Source organism: Gobio gobio, assembly GCF_949357685.1.
Source record: "Gobio gobio genome assembly, chromosome: 13".
Taxonomy (NCBI): Eukaryota; Metazoa; Chordata; class Actinopteri; order Cypriniformes; family Gobionidae; genus Gobio; species Gobio gobio.
The window spans coordinates 38,929,222-38,951,157 of NC_137106.1; the positions used below are offsets into that span (position 1 = coordinate 38,929,222).

The 21,936-nt window shown below is 38.3% G+C and overlaps 2 protein-coding genes across 5 annotated transcripts; one reads left to right on the top strand and one right to left on the bottom strand.

Annotated features, from left to right (window-relative positions):
* Positions 1-274: 274 nt before the first annotated feature.
* Positions 275-13,478, bottom strand: ccdc170 (coiled-coil domain containing 170; the record flags this gene model as incomplete). The annotated part of the gene is made up of 10 exons (XM_079832769.1): positions 275-553; positions 2,031-2,246; positions 2,863-3,105; positions 4,999-5,181; positions 7,643-7,822; positions 7,896-8,213; positions 9,217-9,402; positions 9,479-9,623; positions 13,034-13,290; positions 13,368-13,478. The coding sequence occupies 10 exons, from the start codon at positions 13,476-13,478 to the stop codon at positions 275-277; spliced, it is 2,118 nt and encodes a 705-aa protein (XP_079688895.1).
* Positions 13,479-15,362: 1,884 nt separating this feature from the next.
* On the top strand, positions 15,363-20,886 carry rmnd1 (required for meiotic nuclear division 1 homolog). Of its 4 annotated transcripts, XM_079833258.1 has the most exons (13): positions 15,363-15,516; positions 15,643-15,761; positions 15,868-16,286; positions 16,450-16,558; positions 16,674-16,749; positions 16,840-16,879; positions 17,981-18,081; positions 18,229-18,335; positions 18,425-18,489; positions 18,601-18,677; positions 18,764-18,884; positions 18,981-19,097; positions 19,299-20,886. In XM_079833258.1, exons 2-13 carry the CDS (start codon positions 15,731-15,733, stop codon positions 19,329-19,331), a joined length of 1,296 nt encoding a protein of 431 aa, XP_079689384.1. In that variant the 5' UTR covers positions 15,363-15,516; positions 15,643-15,730; the 3' UTR covers positions 19,332-20,886. The 4 variants fall into 4 exon arrangements, with proteins under 4 accessions (XP_079689384.1, XP_079689383.1, XP_079689385.1 ...); XM_079833257.1 differs by having other exon boundaries at positions 15,363-15,761; XM_079833259.1 differs by lacking the exon at positions 15,643-15,761.
* The last annotated feature ends 1,050 nt before the right edge of the window (positions 20,887-21,936 follow it).

A 21,936-nucleotide genomic window follows, 5' to 3' on the forward strand; every position in this document is an offset into this window, starting at 1 on the left:
GACCCCGGTCTAATGTGGATAAAGGTATATTTTGTACACATCACTATACAACTTATGTCCTTATTAGGAGAAAATATATGTCGTGTAAAGATAAAAATGTCATTTTAACAACATATCTTGTTATTATGAGTTAAAACGACATCTCATTATTACAATATAATTGAGTGGAAAAAAATATATAATGTATGTGGTAGCAATGTGTCACCGTACAGAACATCAGAATCCAGTCCACATCATATGCAGGCTGTGCAGCTACAGTAGGATGAACATTCATTTAGAATTGGAGGTTATTATCACAGTGGGCTGCCGATCTCTCCGATGTTGAACTGGAAGGAGCTGGCAGAACCTGGGGTTTGAACTCATGAGAATGAGCAACGCTTATGGGTGAAACTGGAGTTTCCCAGATGTGAGGCGCGTGATGCTGGTGTAGATGAGCAGTGCAGTGACGTGATTGGATCAGAACCTCCAGCCTTCTGAGAACTTCATAGTTTGGCACGCAGCCTGTGCAGTCAACACCCAACATCTGAGACACCACAGTGTAGAAGTCCAGCAACTGCAATGTACAAGCATACTTGTTACTTTTAACAATGTCAATCCATTCCCATGTGCACATATATACATAAATATACACTATATTGACAAAAGTATTGGGACACCCCTCCAAATAATTGAATCCAGGTGTTCCAATCACTTCCATGGCCACAGGTGTTTAAAATCAAGCACCTAGGCATGCAAATGCTTCTACAAACATTTGTGAAAGAATGGGCCGCTCTCAGGTGCTCAGTGAATTCAAGCGTGGTACTGTGATAGTTGCCACCTGTGTAATAAGTTCATTCTTGAAATTTCCTCACTACTAAATATTCCACGGTCAACTGTTAGTGGTATTATAACAAAGTGGAAACAATTGGGAACAACAGCCACGAAGTGGTAGGCCATGTAAAATCACAGAGCGGGGTCAGCACATGCTGAGGTGCACAGTGGGCAGAAGTCGCCAACTTTCTGCAGAGTCAATAGCTACAGACCTCCAAACTTTGTGTGGCCTTCAGATTAGCTCAAGAACAGTGTGAAGAGAGCTTCATGAAATGGGTTTCCATGGCCGAGCAGCTCATCCAAGCCTTACATCACCAAGTGCAATGCAAAGCGTCGAATGCAGTGGTGTAAAGCACGGCGCCACTGGACTCTAGAGCAGTGGAGACGTGTTCTCTGGAGTGACGAATCACGCTTCTCTGTCTGGCAATCCAATGGACGAGTCTGGGTTTGGCAGCTGCCAGGAGAACGGGTGTACATATGTTGGCGGTTGCCAGGAGAACTTGCATGACTGCATTGTGCCAATTATGGTGTGGGGTTGTTTTTCAGTGGTCGGGCTTGGCGCCTTAGTTCCAGTGAAAGGAACTCTTAATGCTTCAGAATACCAAGACATTTTGGACAATTTCATGCTCCCAACTTTGTGGGAACAGTTTGGGGATGGCCCCTTCCTGTTCCAATATGACTGCACACCAGTGCACAAAGCAAGGTCCATAAAGACATGGATGAGCAAGTTTGGTGTGGAGGAACTTGAGTCCTGACCTCAACCTGATAGAACACCTTTGGGATGAATTAGAGCGAAGACTACAAGACAGACCTTCTTGTCCAACATCAGTGCCTGACCTCACAAATGCGCTTCTAAAGGAATGGTCAAAAATTCCCATAAACACACTCCCAGAAGAGTTGAAGCTGTTATAGCTGGGGTGGGCCAACTCCATATTAAACCCTACGGATTAAGAATGGGATGTTATTAAAGTTCATGTGCATGTAAAGACAGGTGTCCCAAAACTTTTGGCAATATAGTGTGTATATATATATATATATATATATATATATATATATATATATATATATATATATATATATATATATATATATATATATATATATATATATATATATATATATATATATATATATATATATATATATATATATATATATATATATATATATATTCAGGATTTTTTTATATGTAGATATGCGTCTTGCGTCACACTCTGTACCTGTTTCTCACTGTGAGTAAGATCTGCTATGGCACTAGACTGAGTGTCCAGGAGTCTTTGGGCTTGTTGGATCTCATCTCTGGCTCTGAGTTCCTGGTTTTGCAGCTCTGACTTGATGGTGGTCAGCTTCTTCTCAGTCTTTACCTTGTTCTTCTCGAGCTTCCCCAGATTCTTACTCTGCTCCTCTATGGCTTGGTTTTGTTCCATCACTTTGATCTTGTTGCACCAAAGACAGCAGAAACTGAGCATTTATAAGCATTGCCGCTCTCTATTTTCTTCATCTTATTGTGAACAACTCATCCATGCATGTTTCATCTTCCTTAACAATTGTTTTGACCTGATTAATTACTCAAAATGTCATAACTCAATATTCCAGTAAAAAATCATCTATTTCTTTTTCGATAATCCAATTCGATTCACGTTGTACGTCACAATATGGAAGTAAAGATCTGTTGCTACTTCAATTCTTTTGCGACTTAAAACATGAAGGATCGATTTAGAACATATACATTAATGCATTTGGCAGAGGCTTTAATCCAAAGAAACTTTGTATTCAAAGCACATCCTATTATCAGTACATATAGAAACTAAAATACTTCTAATCTCCAAAGAAGCATATAGTCATATAAAGAACCCTATACAAAGAAAGTTGGTCTTGATAAGGTCATTTTTATATTCATGCAATTTCAGATTCCCTCAAAGAATTCTAAAGATAAACAGTTTTGTATATTTACAGATTCACTTTTTTTATTATTATTAAACACTTTTTTGTATTTTATGCTGAAATGACTCTGTTTGGTGAGGGTCTGGGGGCCAGGGCTCTTCCCTGTACCTTGAGCTCATTGGTGTGGGACAGCTGGGCTTTCAGCTCTGTGTTGGAGAAGCGTAAGGTGCTCAGCTCCGCCTGCAGTCGATCCACCCGCTTCTGGAGCTTCTTACAGGCCAGAGCAGCGTCATCTTTCTCCACCGCCAGAGCTGAGCGGCTCCTCTTCTCCTCCTCCAGCTGGACCACCTTCCTCCTCAGCAGCTCCAGGTGAAGGTCTTTACTTCCTGAACGCTCCTTCTGTTCTTTAAGCTGTAGCCATGGATGGAAATAATAGCCAATTATCATTAACAATCATATAATATTAGGAATGCTGTATGGTTAATATTTAAAAGTTAGATCAAGATTTATATTTAAGATTCACATTTCTGTTATGACAACTCTCGGAGTGTTTGGCATGGTAATAGATATGACAATGTTGATATGTTTGGTCTTGGCGTAATAGACCTGCTACATTACTGCTGCTGCAGAGCAAGTACAGGACTTGCTATTGCCAACATACACGACACACTGCTGTGAGGCAAGTAAGACAATAGAGCGCACATGAATTACCCGTAGCAGATCTATACAGGTGGAGCTGGGGAAGGTGGAGGGTTTCTGAAAGTGCGCTGCACTGCTACAGCAAATACTGACAAAGTATTTAAAGGTTGAGTAGCGAGATCATTGGCTACTGATACAGCAGGAACCAATCAGCCGTGCCCTGTTCATTGCAAGTCATGCGAGCAGATAAGGAGTTAAGGACCTATCAGTCTGTGCCATCTTCATGACAGAACTTTGTATATAACTTATATGTGACCCTAGACCAAAACCAGTCATAAGTTGCACGTGTATATTTGTGGCAATAGCCAACACTACATTGTATGGGTCAAAATTATAAATTTTTATTTTATGCCAAACATCATTAGGATATTAAGTAAATATCATGTTCCATGAAGATATTTTGTAAATTTATTTTGAAAAGATATTTTGAATATATATATATCAAATTATTAGTAGTAATATGCATTGCTAAGGACTTCATTTGGACGACTTTAAATGTGATTTTCTCAATATTTAGATTTTGTTGCACCCTCAGATTCCTGTAACATCCAGAGAAAGCAGGCTGAGGCATGGATCTAAGTGCAGGGGTTTAATAAAGAAACAACTATACAAACAAAATGAAACATGGAGAACAAGAAACAAAAGCTAACCGAAAGCAGGGACCATCACATTCAACAACTCAGAGAGCAAATGAAACACAAGGGCTATAAATACACAGGGGCAAACAAGCTTAACAACAGTAATGAGGAAACAAGATACACCTGGGGAGACTAATCAACATGAAAAACTACAAAATAAAGCACAGGAAACACTTCAAAGTAAAAGTCCAAGGACAGACACAGCGCATATGTGACAATTCCGGATTTTCAAATAGTTGAAAAACGTCCTATCCTAACAAACCATACATCAATGGAAAGCTTATTTATTCAGCTTTCAGATGATATATATATATATATATATATATATATATATATATATATATATATATATATATATATATATATATATATATATATATATATATATATATATATATATATATATATACTGATGAATTTAGTATAATATACATTTAAAGAATTTTCCTTTTGATTGAAGAATATTTAATTAATTAAATTTCAATGGATTTGATTTTTTTTTTCAATTGTTATTTTTTGTTTTTATTAAACCACAAATATTACAAAAATTTAAAAACTTTGGAAAATTCCCTATTTAAAAAAAAATGTTTAAGATAAATTTTGTACATTTTAAGGGTTATGCTTTATTTTATAGTGTCATTGTTACATGTTACACGCAGTTACTATAGTAATAACTATAAATTATGCATAATGCATGCAACTAACCCTCAACCAAACCCTAATCCTACCCTATAGTAAGTACATGTTGTTACTTAATATTAATCAGTAATTAAATGTGTAAATAAAGTGTATCTAAAAAAAAAACACCTTAAAATAAAGTGTAACCCGTAAAATTACTATAGTAACTGCATGTAACATGTAACAATAACACTATAAAATAAAGTGTTACCTTTTTAAGTCAGTAAAATATGACACAATTGGGCAGTAATTTGTAGTTTTATTTTACATGTAACATGTTTTATTTTACTTTACATGCCTTTCTCTGAAGACTGTAGATTTGTGTCTTGGTCTCCAGTAACGTTGTCCCTTCCTGCCTGGTCAGCTGTTGTGCTCGAGTAAGAATGGCCTCAAGTCTCATATCAAATCCCAGATCTGCAGCAACATGATCCACTTTTAACTTCTCTGAGAGCTGCTCCACAAGCCGCAGGTACTACAGAGGAAGAAGACCAATGACATTACTGAGAGGTCATTTGAAGACGTTTATGATGCATTCTGATTATTCCAACTAGATATCCATCATTAACGCGACAGCGGGCACTTCCATTCGTAACTTAATTGTGCAAGGCTTCTGGTGTCATTCGCTTTAAGTTATTTTTAGCTGTCAAAAGCAGCTTGTTATGCTGGTTGATATTACAAACCAGTATTTTTATCATATTATTTGGTAACACTTTGTCGATAGTCCACTTTAGACATTCTACTAACTAGAAGTATCTTTGCAACTACATATTAACTATCTCTCATTAGAGTATTAGTAGACTGTCTGCTTAATATCTACTAACCTATCAGTCTACTAATACACTGTAAACCTGAATAAGTTGGCAAAACTCAACAAATTGAGGCAATTGGTTCCATAATTTTTTTAGTTTAAGTAAGCAGAACTTGCAGATTTTTATTTTGTACTCAGACATTTAAATTGCTCTTAACTTCACATATTTGAGTAAGCAAATTCATACATTTAACTTAAAATGATCAACTTACAGTATTTTTAGTAGTGGTAACTTGGCTAACTAGCTAATTCAATAAATGCTACCTTGCTAATTGGTTACACAATGCTTTGATGGCATTAGCATAGCATAGCAGTTGCTGAATGAGTACAGCAATATAGAATATTTAACATACATCATCAACATGATGGTATTTAGCATTTACTGTCCCTTTTGAGTGTCATGGCAAAGTATGCTGGGAAATAGAAATTCCATCCCAGTTTCAGTTAAATTTAAGTTTGTCTAAATTAAAAGAAACCAGTTCATAAAACTCAAAAACAATTAAATAATTCAGATTACTTAAAATGTGTCAGTTTTGTGAACTCAAAAGAAAAAGACAGTTCTAAATACTCATAAAAATTAATTTGATTGAACTAATTTGTTTAATTTGAGTTGGCTCTGCTCAAACCGATTATTTATTTTGAGCGTTAGGGTTTACAGTGTACTATGAGAGTAGTTGACATGTAGTTGTCTTTTTTATTATTTTAATGTATTATTATAAACACTGGTTTGTAGTGCAAATAGTTTTACCGTTTACTGCACTATAGCAGTTAATGAACTGGAAGTCTCTCATATTCACAGAAAATAGCATTCTTGTTGCAAAATAAGGTGGATCCAGTGGCTGTACGTCTGGCACGTCATGTTAGTCAAACTCGCATCAGCTGTCTGTCGGCTGATCACGTCTACCTATAGAAATACGACGTCTATCACCGCATCGTATTCAAGGGATGGTGCAAACGACCTTAATGGCCGTATGAGTTAGAGGACTTGTTGATATACAGTGAGGAAAATAAGTATTTGAACACCCTGCTATTTTGCAAGTCTTAGTGTATTACCAACAGTAACCTTGGAAACGGTGGTCCCAGCTCTTTTCAGGTCATTGACCAGCTCCTCCCTTGTAGTTCTGGGCTGATTTCTCACCTTTCTTAGGATCATTGAGACCCCACGAGGTGAGTTCTTGCATGGAGCCCCAGTCCGAGGGAGATTGACAGTCATGTTTAGCTTCTTCCATTTTCTAATGATTGCTCCAACAGTGGACCTTTTTTCACCAAGCTGCTTGGCAATTTCCCCGTAGCCCTTTCCAGCCTTGTGGAGGTGTACAATTTTGTCTCTAGTGTCTTTGGACAACTCTTTGGTCTTGGCCATGTTAGTAGTTGGATTCTTACTGATTGTATGGGGTGGACAGGTGTCTTTATGCAGCTAACGACCTCATACAGGTGCATCTAATTTAGGATAATAAAATGGAGTGGAGGTGGATATTTTAAAGGCAGACTAACAGGTCTTTGAGGGTCAGAATTATAGCTGATAGACAAGTGTTCAAATACTTATTTACAGCTGTATCATACAAATAAATAGTTACAAAAACATACATTGTGACTTCTGGATTTCTGGATTTTTTTTTTGATTATGTCTCTCACAGTGGACATGCACCTACGATGAAAAATTCAGACCCCTCCATGATTTCTAAGTGGGAGAACTTGCAAAATAGCAGGGTGTTCAAATACTTATTTCCCTCACTGTATATAGCTCCTCAGTACTATCAGCAGCTATTGTGTTTCTCCAGAGCTCATTTCCCCCACCTCCACCCCCAGCTCCTCCTCTTGTCAGTCAGGATTTGGTATTCTAATTCCCCTTGAATCAGACTAAATTCCTGAATTATTTTGTACATTTAATATCATTAATGATATTTGCAATACATTATGTTGGTTCTGTTCTGTTTACCCTAAGGGGGGTTATTGCTGCTCTCCCTGCTCTTATCCATGCTAGGCTGCATGGATGCGAACTCCCTCTTGCCCAGAACAGAACCATACCGGCAATCCAAACTATATGCTAATAGTCAAGTCAATCAATCATATTTGACGACAGTGGTCCTGACAGAAATATTTTACAATGTGACTACTTCCTCACATGCTGTTTGTCCAGATTCATTCCATCTTTGCAGACTCCAGCAGTCAGCAGCTCATCCTCCAGACTCTGTATTCTGTCCAGCAGCTCCTGTTTCCTCCGTTCAGAGCCGCTCTGATGCTCTTTGTGGCTGGACAACTGCTCTGACACCTCCGCCAGCCTGCCTTCCACCTCCATCTGAGACTAAAGCACGCAGAAGCATAAGTTGAAGAATAAGAATGCAATCTGTTTAATAATAGTTCGAAATGCAAATGACCTTTCGTGCACTTTTCTCCCTGGCACAAAGGGCTGTAAGTGCCTTCAATATGTCGTTCTCTGTGTGTGGAACAGGAAGAGAGTGATCGTCCAGCAGGGCTTCCACATTCTTCACGAAGGCCTCATGGTGACTGTGAGACGCCTGAGCTTCGTTCTGGCAGCCGTGGAGTTTATTTTCCAGATCTTGAGACAGATTCTCGTAGTGGCGGCAGCGCTGCTGTGCAGACGTAAGCGCCAGTTCAGTCTCCTGCAGGGAGTTTTTAAGGGTCTGGTTCTCCCTCTCTAAACTTAGCTTCTTCAGGGAGATTATATCCAATTCCTGACAAAACATACAGTATATTACTGATTTAATCTTACTGATATTGCTTTACAGGAAATATAATTAATATTCACAATGTTTAAAAAAAAGGCTCATACTTTAGATTAGGGTCCAATTCTCAGTATTAACTAACTATTAAATATAACTTTTGCCTCAATAACTGGTAACTCCTAATAACTGGTTATTAATAGTTAGTAAGGTAGTTGTTAAGTTTAAGTATTGGGTAGAATTAAGGAATGTGGAATATGGTCATGCAGAATAAGGCATTAATATGTGCTTTATAAGTACTAATAAGCAGACAATATAATATACATGCTAATAAGCAACTTTAAATAAAGTCTTATATATATAAAGTTTTAAATATATTTAATTATTCTGCTGAAGTGAAATAAGCTACTTGTCAAAAGTTTGGAATAATTAAATAATTTTAAAAAAATGTTTTTGAAATATGAATCCCACTGTTAAGTTATGAAAAAATTTTCTTCCAGTAATGTTAATAGAAAGTTTGTTCAAAGTTCTTAAAATGTTAGTATACAACTTTCATTGAACATTTTTTCGGAAAAATTTCTTTTGAAATGGTACTGCTTGCCTTGAACATTCAAAAGTAACGTTCATAAATGTTTGTAAAATTTTCAAATGTAATGTTCCCTTTAATATTTGTATAACTAAGAAAAAATGTTTTTAAAGACATGAAAAACTGGGCATTTTGAACGTTCAGAAAACATAATGGGAACGTTAGCAAAACATATTTTTGTGACACTGAACATACTTTTAAGACAGTGAAGACTGGAGTAATGGCTGCTGAAAATTGCATAATTATTCATATTTTAAATTGTAATAATGTTCCCAATATTTTTGATCGAATAAATGCAGTTTATCCAAACGTTTGATCGGTAGTGTGTAACCCAGACATATTCTGAACAGGTTTTGTCAGATTCACCCTAAAATATGCTTGCGTTGCTAAAGTTGTGTGTTACATTGCATGATCGATCTGGATGGATACCTGTCTGTTAGAGTTCAGCTCATTTGCTCTGGAGGCTGAGAGCGCATGTTCACGGTCTACATCAGTCACCAGTCTCTTTACGGTTTCTCTGCTGGCTTTACACTCCACCTCATACAACTTCACACTCTCCTCTAAAGAGCAAATGCAGCTCTTCAGCCGCTCTCTGTCCTTGAAGCATGCATCCACCTTATCATAGAGAGATATGTTAGAGATCTGGAGAATATTAAAGGATCAGCAGAAAGCATATGCCTAAAACACTCACCACGGATACAATATAATCCATAGGATCCACCTTTCCTGCCACATTTACAGAGACTTTGTTTGCTAACGTTGATATAAACTCGTCACATCTCCTCTGGGTCTCAGTGGCTTCCTGTTTTGCCTTGTTGCATTCTGCAAAATATTGTCTGAAAAATTTGTAACAGTGTTTGCTAAAAGAAAATGATCCCTGGAATAAAATCAAACATAGATGATGCTTTAATTGATGTAGGCAGGTGATGTTGGGGAGGCGGAGGGCTAGAATAAGAATTCCCATACACTCTCCGAAAAAAAGCTGTCACTGGGGCGGCACCCTTTAAAAAAGGTACGCCTTTGCACCTAAAGAGTGCCTATTAGTACCTCAAAGGCACATATTGGTAATATTATTATATTAAAATGTTTTTACATATTAGTAACTAAATGGTACATGTTAGAACCTTTTTAATGGGTACTGTCCCAGTGACAGCTTTTGTACTGTTAAAAGTTGGAAACATTAATATTTTTAATGTTTTTGAAAGAAGTCTCATGCTCATCAAGCCTGCATTTATTTGATAAACATACAGAAAAATATTAATATTGTGAAATATTATTACAATTTAAAATAATGGTTTTCTATTTTATTATACTTTAAAAATGCATTGTCAGCATCATTACTCCAGTATCACATGATCCTTCAGAAATCATTCTAATATGCTGATGTATTATCCATGTTGAAAACAGTTGTGCTATGTTTTTTATTTAAACCTGTAATACTTTTTTCAGGATTCATTGATGAATAAAAAGTTTAAAAGAACAGCATTTATTCAAAATAGAAATATTTTCGAACAATATAAATTTGTAACTTTTTATCAATTTAACACTTTAATAAAAGTATTGATTTTTTAATTATTGAACGGTAGTGTATATTGTTACACAATATTTCTATTTTAAATAAATGCTGTTGCATACAAAGAATACTGGTATTCTGGATTGTTATAAAAAAAAATCCTGATGGTTATAAAAAAATATATTAAGCAGCAAAACTATTTCCAACATAAATAATCCATTCATCCATCCATCATCTTCCGCTTATCCGGGGCCGGGTCACGGGGGCAACAGTCTAAGCAGAGACGCCCAGACTTCCCTCTCCCTTGCCACTTCCTCCAGCTCTTCCGGGGGAACCCAGAGGCGTTCCCAAGCCAGCCGGGAGACATAGTCCCTCCAGCGTGTCCTAGGTCTTCCCCGGGGCCTCCTCCCGGTGGGACGTGCCTGGAACACCTCCCTGGGAAGACGTCCAGGAGGCATCCGAAATAGATGCCCGAGCCACCTCAGCTGGCTCCTCTCGATGTGGAGGAGCAACGGCTCTACTCTGAGCTCCTCCCGAGTGACTGAGCTTCTCACCCTATCTCTAAGGGAGCGCCCAGCTACCCTACGGAGAAAGCTCATTTCGGCCGCCTGTATCCGGGATCTTGTCCTTTCGGTCATGACCCACAGCTCATGACCATAGGTGAGAGTAGGAACGTAGATTGACCGGTAAATCGAGAGCTTTGCCTTACAGCTCAGCTCCTTCTTTACCACGACAGACCGGTACATCGACTGCATTACTGCAGAAGCTGCACCGATCCGTCTGTCAATCTCCCGTTCCATCCTCCCCTCACTCGTGAACAAGACCCCAAGATACCTGAACTCCTCCACTTGAGGCAGGAACTCTCCACCAACCTGAAGTGGGCAATCCACCCTTTTCCGACTGAGAACCATGGCCTCGGCCTTGGAGGTGCTCATTCTCATCCCAGCCGCTTCACACTCGGCTGCAAACCGTCCCAGTGCACGCTGAAGGTCCTGGTCTGAGGAGGCCAACATGACAACATCATCCGCAAAAAGCAGCGACGAAATCGTGTGGTCCCCAAACCGGACACTCTCCGGCCCTTGGCTGCGCCTAGAAATTCTGTCCATAAAAATTATGAACAGAACCGGTGACAAAGGGCAGCCCTGCCGGAGTCCAACATGCACCGGGAACAGGTTTGACTTACTGCCGGCAATGCGAACCAAGCTCTTGCTCCGGTCGTACAAGGACCGAACAGCCCTAAGCAGGGGGCCGCCTACCCCATACTCCCAGAGCACCCTGGAGAAGACTCCAGGTGTCACTGTCACTGCCCACGTGGGCGTTGAAGTCCCCCAGTAGAACGACGGAGTCTCCAGTCGGAGCACTTTCCAGCACCCCTCCCAGAGACTCCAAGAGGGCCGGGTACGGGCCGTAGGCATAAACGACAGTGAGAGACCTATCCCCGAGCCGAAGGCGCAGGGAAGCGACCCTCTCGTTCACCGGGGTGAACTCCAACACATGACGGCTGAGCTTGGGGGCTATAAGCAAACCCACTCCAGCCCTCCGCCTCTCACCATGGGCAACTCCAGAGTGGTAGAGAGTCCAGCCTCTCTCGAGAAGTGTGGTTCCAGAGCCCAAACTGTGCATGGAGGTGAGCCCGACTATCTCTAGTCGGTACCTCTCGACCTCCCGCACAAGCTCAGGCTCCTTCCCCGCCAACGAGGTGACATTCCACGTCCCTAAAGCCAGATTCCGTGTCCAGAGATCGGGTCGTCGGGGGCCTCGCCCTCGACTGTCGCCCGATCCACTATGCACCGGCCCCTTCCGCTCCCTCCTACAGGTGGTGAGCCCACAGGAGGGCGGCCCCACGTGACTCATTCGGGCTGAGCCTGGCCGGACCCCATGAGGGGAGGCCCGGCCACCAGGCGCTCGCATACGAGCCCCAACCCCAGGCCTGGCTCCAGGGTGGGGCCCCGGCTGCGCCATGCCGGGCGACGTCACGGTCCTTGCTGTAGTTGAAATCATAAGGGTTTGTGAACTGTTCTTAGTCTGGCCCGTCACCAAGGACCTGTTTGCCTTGGGAGACCCTACCAGGGGCATATAGCCCCAGACAACATAGCTCCCAGGATCATTCGGGTACTCAAACCTCTCCACCACGATAAGGTGACAGTTCGAGGAGAGGAACATAAATAATAAATCAGCATATTAGAATGATTTCTGAAGGATCATGTGACACTGAAGTCTGGAGTAATGGCTGATGAAAATACAGCTTTGCATCACAGAAATAAATTATATTTTAAATTCAAAATAGAAAACATTATTTTAAATTGTAATCATATTTCACAATATAACTGTTTTTCCTGTATTTTTGATCAAATAAATGCAGCTTTGGTGAGCATAAGAGACTTCTTTCAAAAACATTAAAAATAGTAATGTTTCCAAATGTGTTTCCATGTGTATGTGTGTTGCACATATGTTGACTATATTTATGTAGTTATACATAGCCAATTTATGTATATGAATGTTTCTTTCTTTTTAAATGGATAATTTAAATAGTGAAGGAAAAGCAGTCAACGTGTGTGCAGCATAAGTGAGGAGTCCATCAATATATATTAAAAAGCATCCCGGAATGCACATTATGACATTAAAGAGATGCAAACTACTAAACTATTATTCTAAAATGGAAAAAATGTAAATAAAAAAAGAAAGGATAGGTGTGCGCAAACTTTTGACTTGTAGTTTACCAAAAATGCTCACTTCGACTTAATATCAAATTCCATTGTTTTCTCCTTGATCTCCTGGTTCTCCTTTGTAAGTGTGTGCATTCTCATGTCCATGATGCTTTTGGAGGAGGTGATGGAGATCATTTCTTGCTCTGTGTTGTGGTTGCGTTCTCTGAGCGAGCTGATGAGTGACTCATGTCTTGCCTCTTTCTCTTTATGTCTATCTATAGCATCCTTTAAACTCTTCAAAGTCTCGTCCTGAGATGCAACTTTGGATTGGCTTTCCAAGAACTGTTAAAATGAAATATGTTATTTCACAAAGAGAATGTGCATTCAAAACATCCGGAATTGCCAGTGAATATGTAAACCTGTGACTGGAGGTTGTTGTATTTGGCCTGCAGGGCGGCCAGCTCTTCACGGGCCGTCTCAGTGGCCTGTTTATAGTGTGTGAGGTGCTGCTGGATCACAGACTCTTCCATTGCGAAACGCTGTCAATCAAACCTGAATGTTGACAGACAGAAACTGATGTATCCATAGCAATGGTAACATTCACAATGAATATTAAAGGGATAGTTCACCCAAAAATGAAAATTAACCCCCCGGAGCTGTGTGTGAAGCAGTTTTGTGATGGATAGATGCACTTTTATGGACTTCAAAACAGAAACAGCCATTATAAAGCTTGGAAGAGTCAGGAAATGTTTTTAATAACTGATTGTATTCGTCTGAAAGAAGAATGTCATATAGGCCTATGGCTTGAGGGTGAGTAAATCATGGGCTAATTTTCATTTTTGGGTGAATCCTTTAATATTTTTTTTTAAATAATAGTAATAAATCAGAGTGGGGATATTATTTAACTCTGAATTACAATTAACTCCCCAATTTAGGGGAATTTGGTTATGAATTAACACCTAGATGATCATAAAATACACATTGAAAGTTTTACAAAACAGATCACATTTTAATAATTGTGACTGTCTAAATTATTACATGTTTGCATGTTTTAGTCTGCACTATGACAAGTCCCAAAGATGTTACAGCATTTTATTGATCCTCCTGACACAAATCAAATGATATATGGTTATAGCAGAAGGAAGTCAAGTCATTAAGTCAACGATTCTTTTTATGAAGAAAATAATTATGAGAATGTATCACTCTATAAATTGGCACAGTGTACAAAAAATAAAAACTCACTTTGTTTGTCTTTGTTGTTGCTCCACGTCGAAATATCAAACCAACTCTGACTAATGCCATGTTATGGCGCTGTAGTTTATCAAGTATCCAAGCAACACAACAACACTTAACGCACTAACCATTAGGGGGCGCAAGATCAAATGTTGAAAAAGTCAAGCTTATCCATAACATTTATGCATCTGTCAAATGCTTTTATCGGAGCGACGTACAATGCGTTCAGTTTTGATTTTATTGGTTTTAATTCACTGACATTATGGATTTGAATATGACAAATAACATAAAGCCTCCTATTTACCTCATAGAGTCTTGATAAATGTGTGCTATATAAGTAAATTCAAAGAAGCATTACAATTCTCCTCGATAAAAGCGCTTTTGGTAACACTTTATTTCACAGTGTCCTTGTTACATATGTTACGTGTAGCCTACTTACCATAGTAATAACAGTAAATTATGCATAATTACATGCAATTTACAACCAAATCCTAATCCTATTGTAAGTACATAGTCTTAATATCAGAACTTAAATATATAATTACACTGAAACAATGACACCTTAAAATAAAGTGTAACCGCATTTTTAACTTTGACTAGAAAATGTGTTATAGTTTGATATATAATTAGCACATAAGCTACATGAAAGAACAAAAAAAAAAAAAAATAATTAAATGAACACACTTTCAAATCCTTATCTTATTTTACACACATATTTAAGAGAACAAACTTGCTTATATATTGCAACATGCTTTAGATTTGCTTTTACTACATGCCATTTACTAAATAAAGTAATGAGGTTGTTCAAAATAAAACCCACAAGCTCAAAATTAAAGGGATAGAGATTAAGTTTTAAACATGGATATTTTTCTTACACAAACCCATCGCTTCGCTTCAGAAGGCCTTTATTAAACCCCCAGAGCAGTGTGGAGCACTTTTATGATGGATGGATGCACTTTTATGAACTTCAATCAAAACAGAAACAGACATTCACTGCCATTATAAAGCTTGGAAGAGTCAGGACATGTTTTAATGTATCTCTGATTATATTCGTCTGAAAGAAGAATGTCATATAGGCCTACACCTAGGGTGACTTGAGGGTGAGTAAATCTGATTTTAATTTTTGAGGTGAATTATCCCTTTAAGCCGTGTCTCTACAGGGGCGGGGCAACATTACGTCTGCATTTGACGTCACCAAAATACAGGAAGTGACCGGTTCACTCGTGCTGTTCGAACTGTCAAATAATCTGTAAGAATGTTGCAACATGTATTTACAAAAATGTAACAGTTTCTGTCACCGAACGTTCTAATATTTGGCGGGACGGTACGCGACAGGTACGCTGAGGGTTAAGACGAATGAATTTCAGTGAATTATTAGAATCAATTGTATGTCACAGTGCAGCTTGTGTTGACAATAGTGTTAGAAAGAAATTCACATCGGATCTGCTTTGTTTGTCTCAGCTGATCAGAAAGAAGCTGACACGTCTGTCTTTGCACTTGCTTCTATATACAAATTATATTGAACCATAACGAGGGTTAGATATGACCAATGCAGTGTGTTGACATGCTTGTCATTCAAGGTCAGTTGAAATAGGCCTGTTGGCCAATAGATGTAGTGCTACTTTCAGGTCTGAAATATGCCTAATTTTACACTGTTTTAATGCTGAAACTGTCTGATTCTTACAGGCATGTCTCTCAAGATTCTACGGCGGTTACATCAACCCTTGAAATGGACCCAAGCCTGTGGATTTGCTCTCAGAACTGTAAATGGATTAAACAGTTTAAGCAGCACCATGAGGTTAAACTGCTCAACACTGGCATCCAGTGCACCTACACAAAACCTTTTTAAAGACCAGACTAGCTGTCACATAAGCTTAAATAACCATAGATACTTATTGCAAAGAGGAATGTTTCAAAGACCACAATTTGAAGTGCTGACCCCTTTAAATTTAATATCCAAAACATGGAGTATACAAATGAGATTGCAGTCCACAACAACCGTCACCAAGTCAGTGCTGAAACAAGGAGGTATACCTGGAAAAAGGACCTTTAAGGGACCAAGAACCAAACAGCCATCACGAACCACTCAGCCCAGTCTGGAGGAGGTGTGTGACTATTGAGTGTTACGATAAAACCAATTATGATATATATATATATATATATATATATATATATATATATATATATATATATATATATATATATATATATATATATATATATATATATAAGATGACTGTTTAGTATGTATTTAATGGTATTTTTCAGGACATGATGCAGTGCATTGCATACGCAACTGCAGATCAGTACCATTTACCAACACTCTGTCACGATCTCATAGCTCATGGCTTCAATGAAATCAAAGAATTTCCCAGAGGTCAGTTCATCTGCATCACTTATTTATGTTTCTGAGCTGACATAAAAAACAATGCATTGCATTCTTGCTCAAGCGCAGTCTCTTATTTGTAGTAAATAAATGTTGTGGGTTTCAGACGCTTCTAATGTTTTGGTGATGGGAACAGAGAATGCTTCAAAACCAAACGACAGTGGCACAATATTCTTCTTCAGGTATGCTGAATGATTATTTTGTCACTTAAATTTCTTGGTTTTTGATTTCTGATTAGTAATAATTTTTTTGTGTGTTATTTACCATTTTAGAGAAGGCTCAGTGGTGTTCTGGAATGTTGATGAGAAAACTGTAAGTATTAAGATAACACACACACTGAAGCAACTGGCATATGTTCTGATAGATAGCTTTCAAATGGAAACCATTCAAATGCTCTATATTCTAATAAGGTTGGAAGCTGTATTAAAGGAACATTTTAATAAAGCTCCTTGGAGGGATAGTTCACCCAAAAATGAAAATTCTGTCATAATTTACTCACCCTCATGTCATTCCAAAGACTTTCATTCATCTTCTGAACACAAATGAAGATCTTTTTGATGAAATCTGAGAGATTTCCGTCCCTCTGTTTACAGCTACGCAACTACCACTTTGACGCTTCAAAAAGTTCATAAAGAGATTGTAAAACTAATCAATATGAATTGAGCAGTTTATTCCATATTTTCTGAAGAGACTTGATCACTTAATATGATGAACAGATTTAATTTAGGCTTTTATTCACATTTAAACATTGATCAGGGGACATTAACAGAAGCTCAAACAAACCTGCTCAAACGTGCTGCGTAATACGAGAATAAACCTCATTGGTTCTTGCAAAAGCTCAAACGTGCTGCGTAACACGAGAATGAACCTCATTGGTTCTTGCAAAAGTTCAAACGTGCTGCGTAACACGAGAATGAACCTCATTGGCGCTCTCACGTCAAGTGAACATGCTTGAGCTTCCGTTTACCACAACTGATGTGTGAGCTGATGAATGTTTATATGTGAATAAAAGACTAAATTCAATCTGTTCATCATATAAAGTGATCGAGTCTCTTCAGAAAATATGGACTAAACTGCTCAATTCATTTGGATTAGTTTTACAATGTCTTTATGAACTTTTCAAAGTAAGTCAAAGTGGTAGTTGAGTAGCTTCAATGGATGGATAAAAAAGATCTTCATTTGTGTTCCAAAGATGAACAAAAGTCTCATGGTTTTAGTTAATGACAGAACTTTCGTTTTTGGGTGAACTATCTCTAATAAAGAAATATATGAAAATCCTATTGACCAGTGAATTTCCATTGCATATCAGTCAATTATATATATAAATATGCCACGTGAATCTGAATCAGGTGTTTTCCCAATATTAAAAAGCTCTTTCACAAAATTAAAAATTATGCTATATTTTATACTCAGGTAAAGACGGCGATGAGGGTACTGGAGCAGCATGAAATTCAACCCTATGAAGTCGCTCTGATCCACTGGGAAAATGAAGAAATCAATTATACAGTAGGAGAGTCAGTCACAAATCTTTCATTTCATAATGTAATATATGCAAAAACTGAAATCATGTAATGCTCCTTGAAAGTTGATGATGGTACTACTTTAAGATGAAGCCATGCTTTTATTTTTGCTTGTTTGATTATTTATTTTTGTTGGTTCAGGGGTAATTCAAAGCTCCATCATGGAATCTTCTTGTTTAACGGAGAGCTGGATTATGAGCAGGTTGTTCTGGAGAAGTTTGCATTTTCCAATGCTTTATCTCTGTCAGGTGGGATTATGTTTGCTTTTTCACACATTTTTTATCAAACTTTGTGAGACTAATTATTTTTTTAACGCTTGCATTGCTTTTACCTTCAGTAAAACTGGCAATATGGGAGGTTTCCCTCGACAACTTTGTTGAGTCCATCCAGTCAATTCCTGAGGTAGATCCACTTATGTACTTTTTCATAGGTAATACCAGCATTTGGTGCTTTTCTGCAAAATATACTTTTATTGGAAATGAGGTAATTTTAGCCATAAACCTTTCTAAACAGATGCTGAAGTCTGGACAACGAGTGAAACTGTCCAGGGCTGAAGTTATGCAGAAGATAGGGGAGCTCTTTTCCCTGAGGTCAGGATCCATATGACTATATCTGGGTTATATTGTATGAGATAATCTACCGCTCTGTTTCTTCTAATATTGTTACACTTTTACAGGCACTGCATAAACCTCAGCTCTGACTTACTGATCACACCTGATTTCTACTGGGACAGAGAAGATCTCGAGCAGCTCTATGACAAGACCTGTCAGTTCCTCAATATTAACAGGAGAGTCAAGGTTAGTGAAAGTACTTGCAATAAAATGTGACATAAATATCCTGATCAAAGGATGGCATAATGCTGCATTGATCCTAATGCACTGTTTGTTTTCTAGGTTGTGAACGAGAAGTTGCAGCACTGCACTGAACTTACAGACCTGATGAGGAATCACCTCAGTGAGAAACACAGTCTCAGACTGGAGTGGATGATCGTCGTGCTGATCACCATTGAGGTTAGAAAACACTGAATGCTCACTTATTTAATATCATCCAGTCAACTCGCTTTCATTTTGAATATCAGTTTAATAATAGGCCGTGTATTCAGCTGCATTGTCAAAAAACAGCCATGTGTGTTTTTTTTTAAATGTCTGCATCATATCGTGTACGTTTTACAAATGTAACATAAAAACGTGTTTATTTTCTTCTCTCTGAAGGTGATGTTTGAACTTGCTCGTGTAATCTTCTGAGGACCCACAGATATAGACTTACAAGAGGACTTACATTTTTTGTAAACCAACAAATTTAGTTTTCTGTAAATTAAGTTGATGTACTTCTTTATCAGTCATCTGATCTTTTGTTATTCTTAATGTGACTTTGTGACCTGAAATTAAAAAAAATAAAGGATCCACATATAGTGGATACAAGGCCGTAACCATGTCTTGAACATTGGGGGTGGGGGGGTGGTTAAAAGGGATTCAAGAGAATAAAGAACAAGGCCTAAGTATAGCCTAGTTGTGAATTAATCCATTTAAACTCTGCAAATAATAAATATATATATATACACTCACCTAAAGGATTATTAGGAACACCATACTTATACTGTGTGACCCCCTTTCGCCTTCAGAATTGCCTTAATTCTACGTGGCATTGATTCAACAAGGTGCTGAAAGCATTCTTTAGAAATGTTGGCCCATATTGATAGGATAGCATCTTGCAGTTGATGGAGATTTGTGGGATGCACATCCAGGGCACGAAGCTCCTGTTCCACCACATCCCAAAGATGCTCTATGGGGTTGAGATCTGGTGACTGTGTGGGCCATTTTAGTACAGTGAACTCATTGTCATGTTCAAGAAACCAATTTGAAATTATTTGAGCTTTGTGACATGGTGCATTATCCTGCTGGAAGTAGCCATCAGAGGATGGGTACATGGTGGTCATAAAGGGATGGACATGGTCAGAAACAATGCTCAGGTAGGCCGTGGCATTTAAACGATGCCCAATTGGCACTAAGGGGCCTAAAGTGTACCAAGAAAACATCCCCCACACCATTACACAACCACCACCAACCTGCACAGTGGTAACAAGGCATGATGGATCCATGTTCTCATTCTGTTTACGCCAAATTCTGACTCTACCATCTGAATGTCTCAACAGGAATCGAGACTCATCAGACCAAGCAACATTTTTCCAGTCTTCAACTGTCCAATTTTGGTGAGCTTGTGCAAATTGTAGCCTCTTTTTCCTATTTGTAGTGGAGATGAGTGGTACCCGGTGGGGTCTTCTGCTGTTGTAGCCCATCCGCCTCAAGGTTGTGTGTGTTGTGGCTTCACAAATGCTTTTCTGCATACCTCTGTTGTAACGAGTGGTTATTTCAGTCAAAGTTGCTCTTCTATCAGCTTGAATCAGTCGACCCATTCTCTTCTGACCTCTAGCATCAACAAGGCATTTTCGCCCACAGGACTGCCGCATACTGGATGTTTTTCCCTTTTCACACCATTCTTTGTAAACCCTAGAAATGGTTGTGCGTGAAAATCCCAGTAACTGAGCAGATTGTGAAATACTCAGACCGGCCGGACTGGCACCAACAACCATGCCATGCTAAAAATTGCTTAAATCACCTTTCGTTCCCATTCTGACATTCAGTTTGGAGTTCAGGAGATTGTCTTGACCAGGACCACACCCCTTAATGCATTGAAGCAACTGCCTTGTGATTGGTTGATTAGATAATTGCATTAATGAGAAATTGAACAGGTGTTCCTAATAACCCTTTAGGTGAGTGTATATATATATATATGTGTGTCAAAAATGTCAAATAAAAAAGCTTCTTGTCTCGTCACATTCAGTTATGAATGACATCATTTAAATTATTAAATATTTTAAATTCAAAATGATGAAATTACATTAAAAAAAGTTGAGTAGTTTGCATCACTGTATGTTACCGTGGGTTGTTAAACCTATCCATCGTAAAACAGTTGTCAAATATTAAATGTTTAGCTACTTATATCTTGCCACGAACGCACTCTTTTATTGTAAAAAATAAAAAGGTTGTCCAAGCTGGTCATTAGCTAGTCAACCATCTTGAGACAGCTGTGACTTAGAGAAATCTGTGACTAGAAGTCACAGTTCATTAAGGTCTGGTTTCACAGACAGGGTTTAGATTAAGCCAATGCCACTGACATATTTTAAGATGTCATATTATAAAATATAAGAACAGCTCAAACATGCATTTTAGTCTGGACTAGATTCAAACCTTGTCTGTGAAAACATATTAATTGTGGGCATGGAGGGGGGAATCTGTTGCAAAGAAACAGCCCTATTCTTAAATGTGCGACGTGTCTATTATCATCAAACTTTATTACAGACTCAGGGTCCCAAAAAAAAAGACAATATGTAAATGGATGGAATACTGTACAACACACAAAATACGAATATTGTTCACCAAATTTATTCAGATGTCTAAACTTGTCTGTGCTATTTTCTAGATGTTTTATTTGTTTATTACCATGTATTGATGGAACATTTTTAGGAAAGTGACATCGATAGCCCTCTATTTACAACTAACATAGAGTATATGAGCTTGAGCAGGCTAATATTTAAACAGCTCCGAAATGTGCACAACTCTTCAGATGCTGCCTTGTTGCCAATGGCATGGAACTGCTAAAAAATTATCCACTGATTTTTAATTCACAAAAAGCTGCGACAAAGTTTATAATGTTGTCAAGCTGGTTTTTGGAACATTGCAACACGTGCCATCATAAACTGGATTTTCTAGCAGGGTGTTTTATATTTCACACACGTATTCACCATTTCACTAGTTAATGTGATGAAAATACTAACATATACATCGTGAC